Source organism: Echinops telfairi, unplaced genomic scaffold (genome assembly GCF_000313985.2).
Source record: "Echinops telfairi isolate 266 unplaced genomic scaffold, ASM31398v2 ScPeMD7_7425;HRSCAF=8463, whole genome shotgun sequence".
NCBI classification, from domain to species: domain Eukaryota; kingdom Metazoa; phylum Chordata; class Mammalia; order Afrosoricida; family Tenrecidae; genus Echinops; species Echinops telfairi.
The window spans coordinates 4,105,765-4,121,113 of record NW_022111325.1 but is presented as its reverse complement, the minus strand read 5'-3'; the positions used below and the strand labels follow the sequence as shown (position 1 = coordinate 4,121,113).

Below are 15,349 nucleotides of genomic sequence, written 5' to 3'. Positions count from 1 at the left end.
GAAAGAAAAGCTTGTAGTTAGTTCAAGGATCGCTGGCCTTTAAGGGTGTTTTCCAGTCCAGTCTGTTGGGGCACCACGCCCTGTCCCCAGTGTCCACCCTCATCATTCCCTGGGGATCTTGCCAGCAACTTTTCTTGAAGAGACTATCTCTTCTCTATTTAATGTGGTTCCAAACTTTGTCAAAGACCAATTGTTTGTAGGTGAATGGATTTATTTCTGTTCTTGGTGGTAGTTACATAAACTGTTGTCAATTTAAGACTATTAAGAGAGAAGGGGTAGAGGTTAGCCTCAGGTCAAAGCTAGATGACCTCATTTGGAGGTGCTACAGAGATAAATAGCTTGCTAGATGTGGAACACACATAATCTCTGCTTGGTATTCCTGATGACAAGATACATGGAGCTATGCTAGAGCCCTGGAGCTGGAGGAGACACATGGAGACCCATGCCAGTGCTGAGATGCCTGTGCCACTGGATCCACAAGACTTTCCACCCACTGGGCCGTGATCTTCCTGCATTCGGCATCATTGTGTATGTTTTGTGAGTCTGAAGAGGAATTTATAGATTGGTATTGGACATATAGGCTAATATCCGACTTATGAACTTGATCTAGATTGGGCTGGGATGTTTCCTCAATATTCAATTGCTCTTGTATATAAAGCTCTTTCTTATACACATATGAGTGTCTCTGGATTTGTTTCTCTGGTCTACCTGGGCAAGCATAGTTCTCTATTCTGTTCCATCAGCCTAGGAATCTATCATAGTACCAGTACTGGGCTGTTTTATTGCCATAGCTATGTAGAAGGTTTTGAGGTCAGGAAGTGAGAGGTTTCATACTTTGTTCTTCTTCTCAAGTATCTTTGCTTCTCCTGGGTCTGTTTACTTTCCATATAAAACTGGTGATTATTTCATCCATGTGTTTACAGAAGGATGTTGAGATCCAGATCCCAGCCATTATAAATGCAATTGCATTATATTTAAAGATTGCTTTGGGTATTTGATTTTCACAATGTTACGTCTTCCTCTCCATGAACATGGAACATTCGTTCCTTTATGTAGGTCTGTACTGGTGTCTTGTATTTTATAGTTGTCTTTGTGAAAGATTTTTGCTTTTCTGGTTAGGGTTATTCCTAAGTATTTAATCTTTTGTATGGCTATGGTAAATGTTATTGTTTTACTGATTCCTTCCCAGAGCTCTCCTCACTTGTATATAAGAATCCAGTTGATTTTTGTTTATTGACCTTGCACTGTACCATAAGCTTTTAAGTATGTTCAAGCTTAATAAAGTATGCCACAGGACTTTAGTAGGGATGAATGGGCTCTCTCCGTGCCCATCTTGCCCATTTATGCTTCCTGTGTGGGCTAGTGGTGCCTAGGATTTTGTTTGTCACACATGCACATCACAGTCAAAGTTCCTGCTTCATAGCGGTCAGGAAGATGTGGGAGGTCTGATCTTTATTAGATGAACTTAAAGATGCTTACTAGCAGGAGTGAATACCCAATCGAGAATGCTTTTGTTTATAACTCAATAATAAATACGTCGATATACATTGACTGGATACTCCACAGTGTTGTAATGCTAACTTTATTGTTAGGTGAATGAAACCATTTTACAAATCTATGAAATTTCCCCAACCTAACTGAGTTTGTTATGAATAAAGCTAACTTGAACAAATAAACAAACTTAGTAGGCAGGTGTCATACCAAAACAAAGCATGTGAATAACGATTTAGCACTACGAGGCTTTTTAAAAAACAATCAAACACAGGATCTGATGTGAAGCTCCAGCTTTTGCCTCTTAATTCTAACATAGATGACTTCATTTCAGAAAATCAAAGAAAAAAACCCCACCCCGTTGTATATATGTGATTTGCTTGGTTTACATTTTTCAGTTCATATTATATAAGCTAAAGCACATGACATTTGTACGTATCACAGGTATTCCTGGGTGGTCCGAGTGGTTCACTGCTTGACTATGAACTAGGAGGCTGGCGATTTGAATTCATTGAGAAGCTGCCTCAAAGCAATCCCTGGTGCTCTGCTCCTGAAAAGTCAGAGCCGTGAGGACCCCCGGGAGCAAGTGCACTCTGCACACGGGGGGTTGCTGTCAGTCAGGACCGACTAGATGACAGCCACGTCCTTGCTTTCATCTTTAATCCATACATCTTTAAATGATATGACAATGATTACAAACAACACGCTTAAATGGAAACCATTTTCTAGGTTGGTGATTCTTCAGAAGGGAGGCCTGGCAACCTGCTTTCCTTAAAGGCAACCCTACAAAGTGCTTCTATGCTGTAACACACGGGGTCGACGTGTGTGGCACTCAAAGACAATAGGACTTGGCGTTGTGTTACTGTTGTCGTTATTGCTATTTCTTTGATGGAACAGGCACAAAACAAATACAAACTGACAAATTAAAGTAGGAAGGGGAAAAAAAACACCCCTACAATTCATATCCACTGTGTCTTCGTGAGCCCTGTGTCCCGGGGTCCTCGTGACCCTCTTAGACTCCTGTCAGGATCTGTTCCGGATTACTCGTGTGCCCACTGCCCTCCTCGGTGCCCGTCTGCAATTCAAAAGGGATTTGAGTGTTCTGGGGAACTTTCAAGATTGAGGGGAAGGGTCACTCAGGAGCTTTCTGACCTCATCCAGGATGTCCTCACTCAGGGAAAGATGCCCGTTCTTACCTCACGCTCATCGTCTCTCTCATCTCCACTTCTCCCCCTGCCCTGGCTGCTTCCTCGCTGAGGGGTAGTCTGATGAAATTGTGGATGGGGAGACTTAGCAGGGGCTGTCTTTACAATTGGTGATTGCCATCTATTTCTGCACCTTCCACCCTGCTGTGGGGACCCAGGCACAGATACAGGGGTCTGCTGGTGGCAGAAGAGCCTGGACGCCCAGGCCCTGGACACTGAGTACATGATTTGATCTCATTAAACCCACCTTAGGGTACCTTAGTAGGCCAATCTCGCAGTAGTTATAGTCGGAGTTGTCGATTTTTCTGCTGTACAGGTCCACACTGTTTTCTGTGGGGAGGGCATGGTGGGCTGCTGCTGAGCTGGGACCCCCAGGCAGGAGAGAAGACCCTCCATGTTCACTTGGAGGTACAATCAGAGAGTGTGAAGTTGAGCTGGGCCCTGGAAGGCACAGGGTGAGCACAATCAGCCCTCTGCCTGACCCCTGCCCTCGACCTCCCACTCATCACCCTGCCTCTGTGGCCTTTCACACTCCTTCATCCTCAACTCTACCTTAGCCTTCTCTAGGGAAGATTTGAAGGAAGGTAAGGCACCTCTCTCTGCTCATTGGCCTCCCCAGACAGTCCTCCTCCTCCCACCAGCTTTGATCTACCTGCTCCTCTTCCTCTGGCCCAATCCTCACCTTAGTTCTCCCAGTCTACCTGTCCCCCGTGAGGTTCCCCAGCACTTGCCTCTCTCAGGCTCCATCTGCCTCCTCTTCCAGATATACACTCCCACTACTCCCAGGCTTACCACCAGAACCATGGGAAAGATGCACTTCCAAATCCACTTGCTCCAAAGAGAATCTGGGTCAAAGTATGGTGGTGTAAGGTGGATGCAGAGCGACAATAACAGATATAATCATTTATCAGAAACAGGCTTTGTTGGGGAGAGTTTGGGAAAATGGGGAGCAATCAATGACCACATTTATGCAGGAGAAGAAATGCAAGGAGCCGGAATTTCCAGACTTCAGACCCTCTTGGGCTCTCTGACAGGAGTCTTTCATACAATGCCCCAGCACACTTCTGTTCACCCTTTAAGGGCCATGCCAGGTGCTCTCCTCTTTGTGATGCCTCACCCAACTCCAGTAAGCAATTAATTAATTTTAACTATTTAGTTCTCTAACTACACTTTATATTAGTCTCAATTTCAGCATTTAGCACATGGCCTTAACTTTATACATGTATTCTTCTTCTTCTAACTAAGGAAGAAGCTAATTCATAATTATTGACACCTTTAAGTGACTGACCTGTTTTACATAGGTTACCTCTCTTAATTCTCACAACAATTCTGTAAAATAGGGGTACTTTTGCAGATCCTTCCTTGCAACAGAAAAGTGGGTGAAGGGAGACATGAGGCAGTATAAGCTACGATAAGATAATAATAATTTATAAATTGTCAAGGGTTCATGAGGGAGGGGGAAAAACGAGGAGCTGATTCCAAGAGCCCAAGCGAAAAGCAAATGTTTTGGGAATAGTGAGGGCAACGAATGTACAAATGTGTTTTACACAATTGACGTATGTACGGATTGTGATAAGAGTTGTATGAGCCCCCAATCAAATGATTAAAAAAATAGGTGTACTTTTTGCTCCATTTCACAAGTGCAAAAGTTTGGAAAAAATAAATCAATTATCCATGGCCACACAGTCCGCTGGCGTCTAGGGAAAGTTTCTAGGCACTTGAAGGTGGGGCTTGTCCTATTTCTCACTGTCCCTGAACCCAGCACAAGCTGACACTCAGGGAAGGTTTCTGAGCTGGATGCTGCGTGGATGAGAAGGGGAAAAACAAGAGAGAGGCTGTTCAAATGGGAGTCTCACATGAGGAAGCAGAGCTCAGTATGAAAGTAGTGGGACAGGGCTGATGGGCTGATACTTGCATCACATTGTTATATCGATTGTTCCTTCTGTTGCATCTTGGGATGATGGGGATTTAGGTTTTATGAGACTAGAACCTAAGAGTATGACTCCTCTGTTAGATGCCCCACCCATCACCATCCTACCATCCATAGAGTCTAGATGACCCTTGAGAGTGAATGGGGAGAGTGGTGCCTGGTTATATGACCCCATGTGCTCCCAGTGCTCCCGGGAGGGCTAATTTATATCTTTCTAACTCAAAGTGGTAAATATCATCAGAGAGAGGACACACGGGCCCCTAGGCACTCATCCAGGGAGGGAGCCAGGTTCTTCCTCCTTAGCTCATTCCCTTCCCTGCTTCCTGGGAAATTGGGGTGCTCAGATAGGGGGTGTCCATATGCCAGTCTGACTATAAAATAAAACGTTTGTGTCTTGGCAAATAAATCAGTTGCTGTATAATGATTTGGTCCGGATTCTTGATTTGCAGGTTTGAAGGTTGGCACAAGGGATATGACTGTTCCTTGAAGCAGTGAAGTGGGGTTACATTGCACCTTTTGATCTGCCTTTATGTAGCTCACCCCCATCCCTCTCTCAAAGTCCGCCAGTATACCTTCACCCACTCTTTCCTGGTTGGTTTTAATCACCTGTCCTTGTAGATCGTACTCACCCATCCACAGACAGATGCCCCCCAGGTCCAAGGTAACATTTTTTTGATCCACAGGGTTGCTGACCATACAGGTGAGGTGAGAGTTCCCCTGGCTCAGGGGCAAGGGCAAGCTCAGGCTGAGATTTCTATAGGTGGGGGCTGGCCCAAGTGGGTCTCTCAGCTCCAGCTGCCCAGGAAGGCCCTTGTCCAACCAGGTCACTGTCAGGTCCTTTGTGCCGTTCAAGGCCACACACTCCAGGGTGATGTTACACCAGTCTGATGTGCTCAGTGATGAATGAGTCAGGATCTTGGGGTGAAGGATGAGCTCTGGGGTGAAAGGGGGGGAAAAAGAGAAAGTACACTTCTAGATTGGAGGCCCACTCAAGTATTTGAGCCTCTCTTCCCAGTGGGATGCAGCAGTGTGAGAGGGCTTGTTTTCTAAATGGAGGCCTGGGGAAGGAGCCTGCCCCTCTTCCCAAGGAATTATGACTCCCAGCCCAGGAGTAGATGGCTGAGACCTTCCCAGGCTCAAGGAGGGTCCTGTGGTACCTCACCCTTGGCAGAAAATTGGCATGTCTATCTGTTCCAAAGAACAAGACCAGGATCACTCCCTAAACGTTCCCAGGATCCCTTGACATTTCCCTCCTCCCCCACACACACCACACGCACACACACACACACACACACACACACACACACACAGTCTCCCATCAATCCTCTGCTTCTCAAATCAACTGACTCAGAGATTTTCCATGGTTTCTCTGGAGAAATAGATTTAAACCTAGAGCTAACAGTCTTCTAGAAAACATTAAACTAAAATGGCAAGCCAAAGATATTCGATATTATGCTAAGTTCTACGCTGTTTGAGAAAGAATAATGCAAGGACACATAGAAGAATTAAAAAATGAATTCATGGAGGAACACCTGAGTCTATTGTGTAAGACACCCTTTAAACTTGGAGCTGAAGCTATTCAGAGATCACCTTTCAGCCAAATAATAGATTGTCCAGTAAAATAAACAGAAGCAACAGTGAGAACCGTGCTTCTTTAAATAACCAACTACAAGAGACTAAAGGGTCAACACACTCACAAGTGAAGATAACAAGACAAGGAAAGACAGGAAAAGTGGGTAACTAGAAATAAGGCAGACAGTAGACATAGGGAGAGTGCTAACCCATTGGCATAACCCATGTCATGAAACAATTTGTATTAGAATTGTTGGATGAGAATCTAATATGTTAACTTTTGCCTAAAACACACACAATTTTTTTTTACTTTTAAATAACGAATTAGTGAATCAAGTAGGAAAAAAGATGTAAAATAAAAAATACAAACCCACTGCTATAGAACAAATTCTGGTTCATATCAACCTTATAGGGCCAAGTAGAAATTTTCCTTAAAGTTTCTGAGACTGTAACTCTTTATAGGAATAAACAGCTTTGTCTTTCTCTGCCAGAGTGGGTGGGGGGTTTGAACTGCTGAACCTGACACTAGCATAAAGAAGAGACTGAAAAGGAAGTTTAACTATGCAGAAATGAGCAACCACAAAAAATCGTGACTAAGCAAAACAGTTCACCAAGAAAAAAATTCTTAACCCCCAATTTTTTTAATAGGAAGCCTATAAGATTGAATATAAATGAACTAAACATTTGACTCAAAAAGTCAGCGAGGCAAGTAGATTTAAGTACATTAGTAGAGAGGGTATAAAAGAGGAAAAACAGGCATCAGTAACCACGTGGCAAGCCTGATAGGTGACTCACTCCACACTCCTTCTAGTCCCCTTTTTTGCCTTCGTCTGCGTCTGCTTAGTGTCTGGAGAGCTAACTTCTGTTTCTGTCTCTCTGGTAACTGCAGTTCTGACCAATGAGCATGGGGAGGTTGCCTTGGTGGGAAGAAGGGACTTAACATCTGGAAAAACAAAGTCTCAATGGAAAGGACTTTCCCCTTATTTTCCCATTGGTTGCTTAATTGTGGAGTGAGGTTTGGAATAGCAGTCTTGGGGATGAGGAGGCCACACACATGAGAACAGACCCTTGGAACAAGGATAGCAGGGCGGGGAAGAGTGAGCTGAGCGTGGGTCCTAGATGACATGGCTGAGCTGCTGGACCAATCATGATGAGATGCTATGTCCTGACTTCTTATTTTGTGACAAATAACCCTGCTGACCTGAAAGTCTTTAGAACTCAATGTATGTTCATGGTAGGCAGGCGGAGCCCTATCTTCCATGCATAGAAAGCTATTTTTTAAAAGGGTCACTAAATCAGCAAATTTTAAAGTTGATCTGAAACCAAAAGGCCAAAGTGAAAAAGAATTCAATAAGCCTGACCAATTTTTAGAAATAAAGGTATATATAAATGACATTAAGAATGAGCATCAGGGTCACACCTTCCTAACATGATCACTGAACACAAATGTGTGCATAAGCAAATATGGTGAAGAAAGCTGATGGTGCCCGGCTATCAAAAGATATAGCATCTGGGGTCTTAAAGGCTTGAAGATAAACAAGCGGCCATCTAGCTGAGAAGCAACAAAGCCCACATGGAAGAAGCGCACCAGCCTGTGTGGCCACAAAGCATCCAAAGGGATCAGGTATCAGGCATCAAAGAATAAAAAATCATATTATTATAAATGAGGGGGAGTACAGAGTGGAGACCCAAAACCCATCTTCAGGCAACTGGACGCGGGGAGGAGACGAGTCAGTCATGGCATAGGGTAGTAACAATGAAACATACAACTTTCCTCTAGTTCTTAACTGTCATGATCCCAATACTACCTTACAAATCCAGCTAGACCAGAGGATGTACACTGGTACAGATAGAACTGGAAACAGGGAATCCAGGGAGGATGATGCCTTCAGGACCAGTGGTGAGAGTGGCGATACCCAAGGGTGGAGGGAGGGTGGGGTAGAAAGGAGGAACCCATTACAAGGATCTACATATAACATCCTTGGGGGATGGACACAGAAAAGTGGATAAAGGGAGTGGGTAAGGTATGACAAAATAATAATAATTTATAAATTATCAAGGGTTCAACAAGGAGAGGGGAGTGGGGAAGGGGGCGGAAATGAGGAATTGATATTGAGGGCTCAAGTAGAAAGTAAATGTTTTGCGAATGATGATGGCAACAAATGTACAAATGTGCTTGACACAATGGATGGATGTATGAATTGTGATAAGAGTTGTACGTGCCCCCAGTAAAATTATTTTTTTTAAAAGAATGAGCATCAGGGCATAACTGCAGGTATAAAAAGATAGTAGCTTTAAAAGGAAATATTAAAACTACATATCAATCAATACATTTGAAAATACAAATGAAAATGCAGTTACATTATCTAGGGAAATGTAAATGATCAAAGTTCACTTAAATACTTCTAGCCTTTGAAGAAACTAAAAAGATAGAGTTGTTCCTATAAAGAACACAGAGCTCATATGATTTTAGGACTGAGTATTGATAAGTGGTCAAAAATAAAATCTCTGTGTTATACAAACTGTTCCAGAGCTTAGGAAAAGACACCCTTTTTCTGAGTTACCAAGGAGAGGGGCGAGCCTAAAACAAAAGACTCACTTGCAACTCCAGGGGTCAATGTCAGCTACAGGCTTCAAACTCCTAAATTAATATTTGAAAATGCAGTCTAACAAAACAGCTGATCCACGAGGACTTATTTTGGAATGTCAGGGTGGTATGATTAGATGATTGTATAATTGGTCTGTGCTTCTTTAACAGATGAAAGAGGAACCCAGCTAGCATCTAGAACGCAGGTTTCCAGGCACTGCTCAGTTTAATTCTTATTAACCTACGAGACAACCCAGGACCCTGTGCAGGTGGAAGTGCAAAGCATTGCTTGAATTTAAGCAGGCAAATGATAGGAACAGTGCTACATTTTAAAAGATGGATGTGGCATGCAGGAGCAATTAATTATTTCATGTGACGCTTCTAGCCAAAGTCTTTCATTTCCACTGAAGGACCGTTTCCTGCGTGAGTCTAATAGAAGGTCGGGGGAGATAGGATTCACCTGTGAGTAATTATGAGCAAGGTTCCCTGGAGTTCCATCCTTGTGGGGGGAAAATGAGCCTCATGAGAAGCAGGAGCAGGGATCTCACTATCAGCAAGAGCCAGGCGTGGAGCATGTCCTTTGGATCTGAGATCCCTGTGCGGCGCACCTCCTGGACCCAAAAGTCAGCTATACCGTCAGAGGAGCAGCAGCAGAATCAGGATCCCAAGCAAGGATCCAGAGTGATGGACTTCCCAACCCACCGAGCAGGTAGAGCTGAGTGCTTTCGTGCAGGAGAATGTAAGGAGCTGGGCTTGCTGACCCATGGGGCTTAAGCTGAATGTCTTCAGGTGGAGACTCACAGAACAGTGGCATGCCCTTTGGACATTAGCAGATTTGACAGAACTTTGTAACATGACTGATAAACAACTCAATTTCTCACTGACACTATAACTTCCTAACTTCCTTCATAAGCCCTTTAATCACACATTTTGTCTGTGAGTCTTGCATAGCCATTGAAATGGCTATTAGAATGAGAGCTAAATTACAGAACATTCATTAAACCAGCATATGGCCATGTGTGGAGGGTAGTTTGACAGGGAGGCCCAGTAGGAGGCTGCTGGCATAATGCAAACAGGGTGACTGAGGATGGGTAGGGGCCAGAGGGACCCATAGGACAGGCCATTGGTCATTTTCCCCAGCTTTCTTAGAGTCAGTCTGCCCAGAGCTGTCTGTTTTCAGAGTGGAGTGAAAGGTACCCAGGAGGCAGGGCTGTATCCCCTGCATCTTCAACCTGGGTCTGTAGGAGAATTTTGTTCGAAGAGTTCTCTAACTAGGCTTTAGGTGGATTTGTCTAAACCACTTCTCCATGACCAGTTCTACCATTCCATCTACTTTTTCATGTCTTTTCCCCATGTTTTTGATGTTCAGTTGTTTGGGTTAGGGCAGAGTTTTTGTTTCTGGTTTTTTTGCTAACTATTTTTGCCTGTTTCTAGTAAGTCTTTTAATGAACCAATTGAGGACAGTTTTAATATTAATTGTAACCAATTTTGTGGCTGAAGAAAGTTCTGCTTCCTCCTAGGATCTAGATGGATTATCTCTACTTTCCATGCTGTTTAAGACATATGAGATTGTTTGTCTGAGAACTTAATCTTCACACTTTAGTTTTTGTTTCTAGGCTAACTTGCTTTCGATGTGAGGGAGCTTCAAAATGTTCATGGGGATAAATGGTATGAAAATATAATCGAATTTTTAATGCACATTTTGAAGCCCCTCATAAATCAAGAGTAGAAATGCCTGCTGGGCATGACCCCACTTTACCGTACACACAGAGTCGGATGACGTCCTCTTCGAACTGTCCAGAGTGGTATTTGATTTTTGCTTCATATAGTCCATTCATTTCCACAATGAGATTACTGATGTTTAAGAAAGCCATCTCTGCCAGGTGGAATCTGTGCTTGTATTTTTCATCAAAATCATACCACTCAATGCCGCCTAGCTTCCAGGACACCAAAAGCTGATTTTTCTCATCTCCAGAATTCCAGTTCCACTCAATCTCTCGGATGGAGGAGTGCTCAGAGAAGTTCAGCTGCAACTGAGCTGATTCCCCCACAGCCCTGTTCAATGTGCAGGGGGGCCAGGGGTCTTTGACGGCCTGAACACCTGAGCAAACAGGAGATAAGATTGGGAGGGGGGAGAGGAGCAGCTGAGCAAACATTTATGCATAAAGACCATATGCTTTCACATCACAGGAATTTGATATTCACAAAAGACTATAATCTTCAATTTTACAGACACAGGAATGAAGCTGCAGAGCTAACTTGCCCAGGCACTGATTTTACACAAAACATGGGAGTTCTGATTCAAGCCGGCCCATGTCTGTCATCCTCCCAGACCCCTGCTGCCTCCTTTTGGGACTGGCACCCAACACACCCCTTAAGCTGATTTCAGGGCAAAGAAAATGAAAATATAGAAGTTGATAAATAATACTCTGATTCTCCCACTTGTTTGTAAACTCTGGGAGAAAAACATTCTCCGATACTACAATTTTTTTTTCTTAAGCAGCAAGAAGGTAGCTTTGTTACTGAAGTTGCTCTTATGTCATTAATAATCCTCTAATTATCAATCTCACTGTACCTACTTAGTCCTACTCTTACAAGACATTTCACATGTGACAACTTGTTCTTTCTTGAAATGCTATTAATTTGATATAAATTTCTACTCTAAACACCCAGCCTAAACCAATGCATTAAATATTAATAAGCTAAGCACACTGAGGTTGGTGGGGAAATAGCAGTGAATCTCTACTTTCATAGATCCTCCATTCTAGTGTGTGGGATTGTTTTTCAAAAACAAGTAAAAAAGTATATCTATCTGTCTATCTATATATATAATTCTTACTGCCATAGAGTCTGTTACAATTCATAACAACCTAATAAAACAGAGTAGCAATACCGCAATGCCCCTGTGTGTTACCAAGGTTGTAAATATATATATATATATTCACTATGAAGTTTTATGTTATGATATATTCAAATTTTCTAATATAGTGTTATTGACATATGGTTCATATATCATATACTTTCATAATTCAGTCATATTAACAAGAGTTGTACAGTCATCACTACAATCAGTTCCAGAATGTTTTCTTCCCCTTTCATTCATTATTTGGTCCCCATTTCCCTCCAATCTCCCTGCCCCCAGGCCCCCAATGACCCCCTAATCCAGTTACTGTCTATAACTTCACCCATCCTGGGCTTCATATACTGGAAAACATAGGGGTGGGGAGACTAACAACAAAAACAAAATAAACTAGGGAGGGAGACAATCAAGAAAAAAGCAGAGTATTAAAAGCAAGAGCAGATTAAAAAGGGGTCGAAAGAAAATAAAATGATCAGGTATCGTATTTTAACCCAGTTACATCTACCATGATCGCATTTACAATATTCTCTATTGATAGCAAGGCTATTCATATCCCTCAATTATGGTCAGAGGGGATTCATTAAAGACTTAATCTATGTAGGGACCCTGCAAATGGGTTTTAGATTCCCACTGTCAACCATTGCTTTCTACAAATTGAGTGTTCACAATTGAAACACTAGTACTATTCCCTCCTTCAGATTTAGATTTTATTATTTATCATCAATGGATCACACAGGCTGGCGTGCTTCTTCCATGTGGACTTAGTTGACAGCTCACTTAGGTAGCTGCTTGTTTGAAGTCAAGCCTTTAAGACCCCAAGTTTGATAGCTGGACACCATCTGCTTTCTTCACCCCACTTTGATGTAGCACTCTTATCTTCAGTGATCTCTTAATGAGGGTGACCATAGAGCAGGGCCATGTCATAAGAATTAACCATTCCTAAATTGGGACTAGAATCAAGTGCAAGTCCAAATTCCACTCACATAGCTATGGTTTATATATGTCTCTGGTTCACTGTACAGGCCTCACTATTATTCTATGACAGAAACCATTATCAATCATCCCCCAGGGTATAAGGCAATTGTATTGATAGTGTCAGTAATTTATTCATTGAGATAGAATTTAACTCACTATGGCAAAAAGGAAGTTACACAAGTATAGATAGACTCTGAACCACTTTCCACAAATTACTGATTTGTACAGATTAAACTCCAAAGTGATTGAGCACTATTTACATCGACAATGTGATAGGGGAAATTTTCAATAACTATTTACATTGATAATGTGATAGGGCAAATTTTCCAATAACATTCATTCACAAAGGCAGAACCATGTCTATCAGATTGATACATGTCATAGTAAGGCAAGGAGGGCATTGAAATAGTAACTATAAGGTGGTGCTTGGCCTTTTTCATTGGGTAACCTTGAAGTCAGGGATCCAAACCAAAGTCCAACCACTACCACTCCCATAGCCTTGGAGTGGCAGTCAGCTAGTTCTTCTAAAACCGAGGAGTTCCAGTCTTAAGTGCAAGGGCTACAGGGGAGTTTAAGGTAAATCCCTGTTCGTTAGTGGGGTTTTTATACTAAGGTCTTCTGATGTGGCCTATGAAGGATGTTGTACTCCTTGAAAAGATAGAACCTAAAGTCAATAAGGGCTGGATACAAACAAGGTCAAAATTATCTAAGTAGGGACATAGTACAAGTTGTACTCTCCTCCTGGGTCCTCTATATGTATTGATAGGCATTTTTTTTGCCCGATAGGAAATTGCTCCTTCCCATTTACCCACCAACAGAAATGTAAATACCTTGTCTGAAACATAGGTCCTACCCTACCCCTACCTTGACTTGAATTTCCAGTAAGTTTCCCTTATCATTCTTGATTTGGCAAGACTTTTTCACAGTGCTGTATGGCAGCAAATAACTGGTCTCCCTTTTCCCCTTCCTGAAGGAATGGCCCCAGCTGAGGTGAGGTCTCCTCTGTAGAAATTTGTTTTTTTTTAATCATTTTATTGGGTGCTCTTACAGCTCTTATAATAATCCATACATCAATTGTACCAAGCATATTTGTATATATGTTGTCATCATCATTTCCAAAACATTTTCTTTCTACTTGAGCCCTCGGTATAAGCAACTCTTTTGTTCCCCTCCAACCCACGTGAATCCTTGATCAATTATATAGTGTTATTATTATTTCATATCTTACACTGCCCATTGTCTCCCTTCACCCACATTTCTGTTATTCGTCCCCTGGGGGGGGCTATATATCCAATCTTGTGATGGGTTTCCCTTTTCTCTCCCTTCCCCCTCCCTGACCATCCCCCTCCCTTCATGATATAGCTTCTCCAATACTGTTCCTGAGGGGTTTAGCTGTCTTGAATTCCATGTGTCAAGAGCTCTTATCTGTACCAATGTGTGTTTTCTGGTCTACCCAGATTTGTAAGGTAGAACTGGGTCATGGTAGTGGGGTGGGGATGGGGGAGAGGAAGCATTCAGGAACTAAGGGAATGATGTGTGTTTTGTCAGTTCTATACAGTACCTTGGTTGAATCGTCCCTTCCTTATAACCCTTCTGTGGGGGGGATATCCAATTGTCCACTGATAGGCTTTGGGTCTCCTCTCCAACCCCCTTGTTCGCATTGACATAAATTTTGTTTTGGATCTTTTGATGCCTTATACCTGATCCTGAAGTGGTTTTTAAGATGTACATGTAAGGGGGGGGTGATATATGGATCATGGATGCTAGGCTAACTCTCTACCTCTTTGTTTGGAAGACTGGATTAAAATTTTACATGACTTGAGAATAGAAGGCTGCCTGTGTCTTGGTGTGTAACTTTACAGTGTGGGGTCATACAATATTTACCCTTTTATGATGGACTAACTGCACTCAGCTTAATGGTTCCAGGTCTTTCCATGTCATGAGGGGTTCCAAGGTTTTGTTGCTGTGTTATAGGGGTGCATAATATTCTGTTTTGTGTATTCACCATTGTTTCTTTATCCATTCTTTTACTGTTGGGCACTTGGACTGTTTCCAGCTTCTTGCTATTGTGAACTATGATGCAATAAACATTGGCGTGCATATATCTGTTCCTGTCTGGCTCTACTGGATCATATGGGATTTCCATTTCCAATTGTTTTAAGAAGCATCATATTGATTTGTGTAGTGATTGTCTATGTTTACAAGTCCACCAACAGTGTATATGAGTTCCAGTTTCTCCACATCCTCTCCAGAATTTGTTGTTTTCTGTTTTTTGAATTGGGCTATCATTGTGGTTGTACTGGTGGTTTTAATTATAGTTTAATTTGCATCTCCCAGATGGCTAGTGATCGTGAGTATTTTTCCATGCGTTTGTTAGCCATGGGATAGTGGTGATGAGTTGGGCTGTGATCAGCAAAATCAGCAGCTCAAACCACCTGCCAGCTCCAAGTGAGAAAGACCGGGTTCCCTACTCCTAGCAAGAAACTCACAGGGGCAGTGCCACCCGGTCCTGCGAAGTCACTTTCAGAAAGCTCCAGCTCAATGGCAGTGAGTTTGGCTTGGTTTGGGTCTGTCCATATCTTTTAACCGCTCTTTACATGGGTCATTTTTTATTCTCTTACTGAAGTGTTGTAGAGTTCTATGGATTATGGTAATTAGACCCTTATCTATTGTGTCATTGGTAAAATATAAATTTTTCCACTCTGTGGGCTCTCATTTTACTGTTTTGA

The 15,349-nt window shown here is 42.5% G+C and overlaps 1 protein-coding gene across 3 annotated transcripts in view; it reads right to left on the bottom strand.

Annotated features, from left to right (window-relative positions):
- Positions 1-1,566: 1,566 nt before the first annotated feature.
- Positions 1,567-15,349, bottom strand: part of LOC123522624 (SLAM family member 9-like) — a 46,057-nt gene continuing 32,274 nt past the window's right edge. The window contains exons 2-6 of one of the 3 annotated variants that reach the window (XM_045298467.1): positions 10,545-10,886; positions 5,256-5,561; positions 3,428-3,541; positions 2,944-3,137; positions 1,567-2,566 (exon numbers count right to left, since the gene is read on the bottom strand). In XM_045298467.1, the coding sequence (XP_045154402.1) occupies positions 2,504-2,566; positions 2,944-3,137; positions 3,428-3,541; positions 5,256-5,561; positions 10,545-10,886 (1,019 nt within the window). In that variant the 3' untranslated portion in view covers positions 1,567-2,503. The remainder of the gene's footprint in view (positions 2,567-2,943; positions 3,138-3,427; positions 3,542-5,255; positions 5,562-10,544; positions 10,887-15,349) is intronic. The other 2 variants (XM_045298468.1, XM_045298469.1) reach the window with 2 other exon arrangements.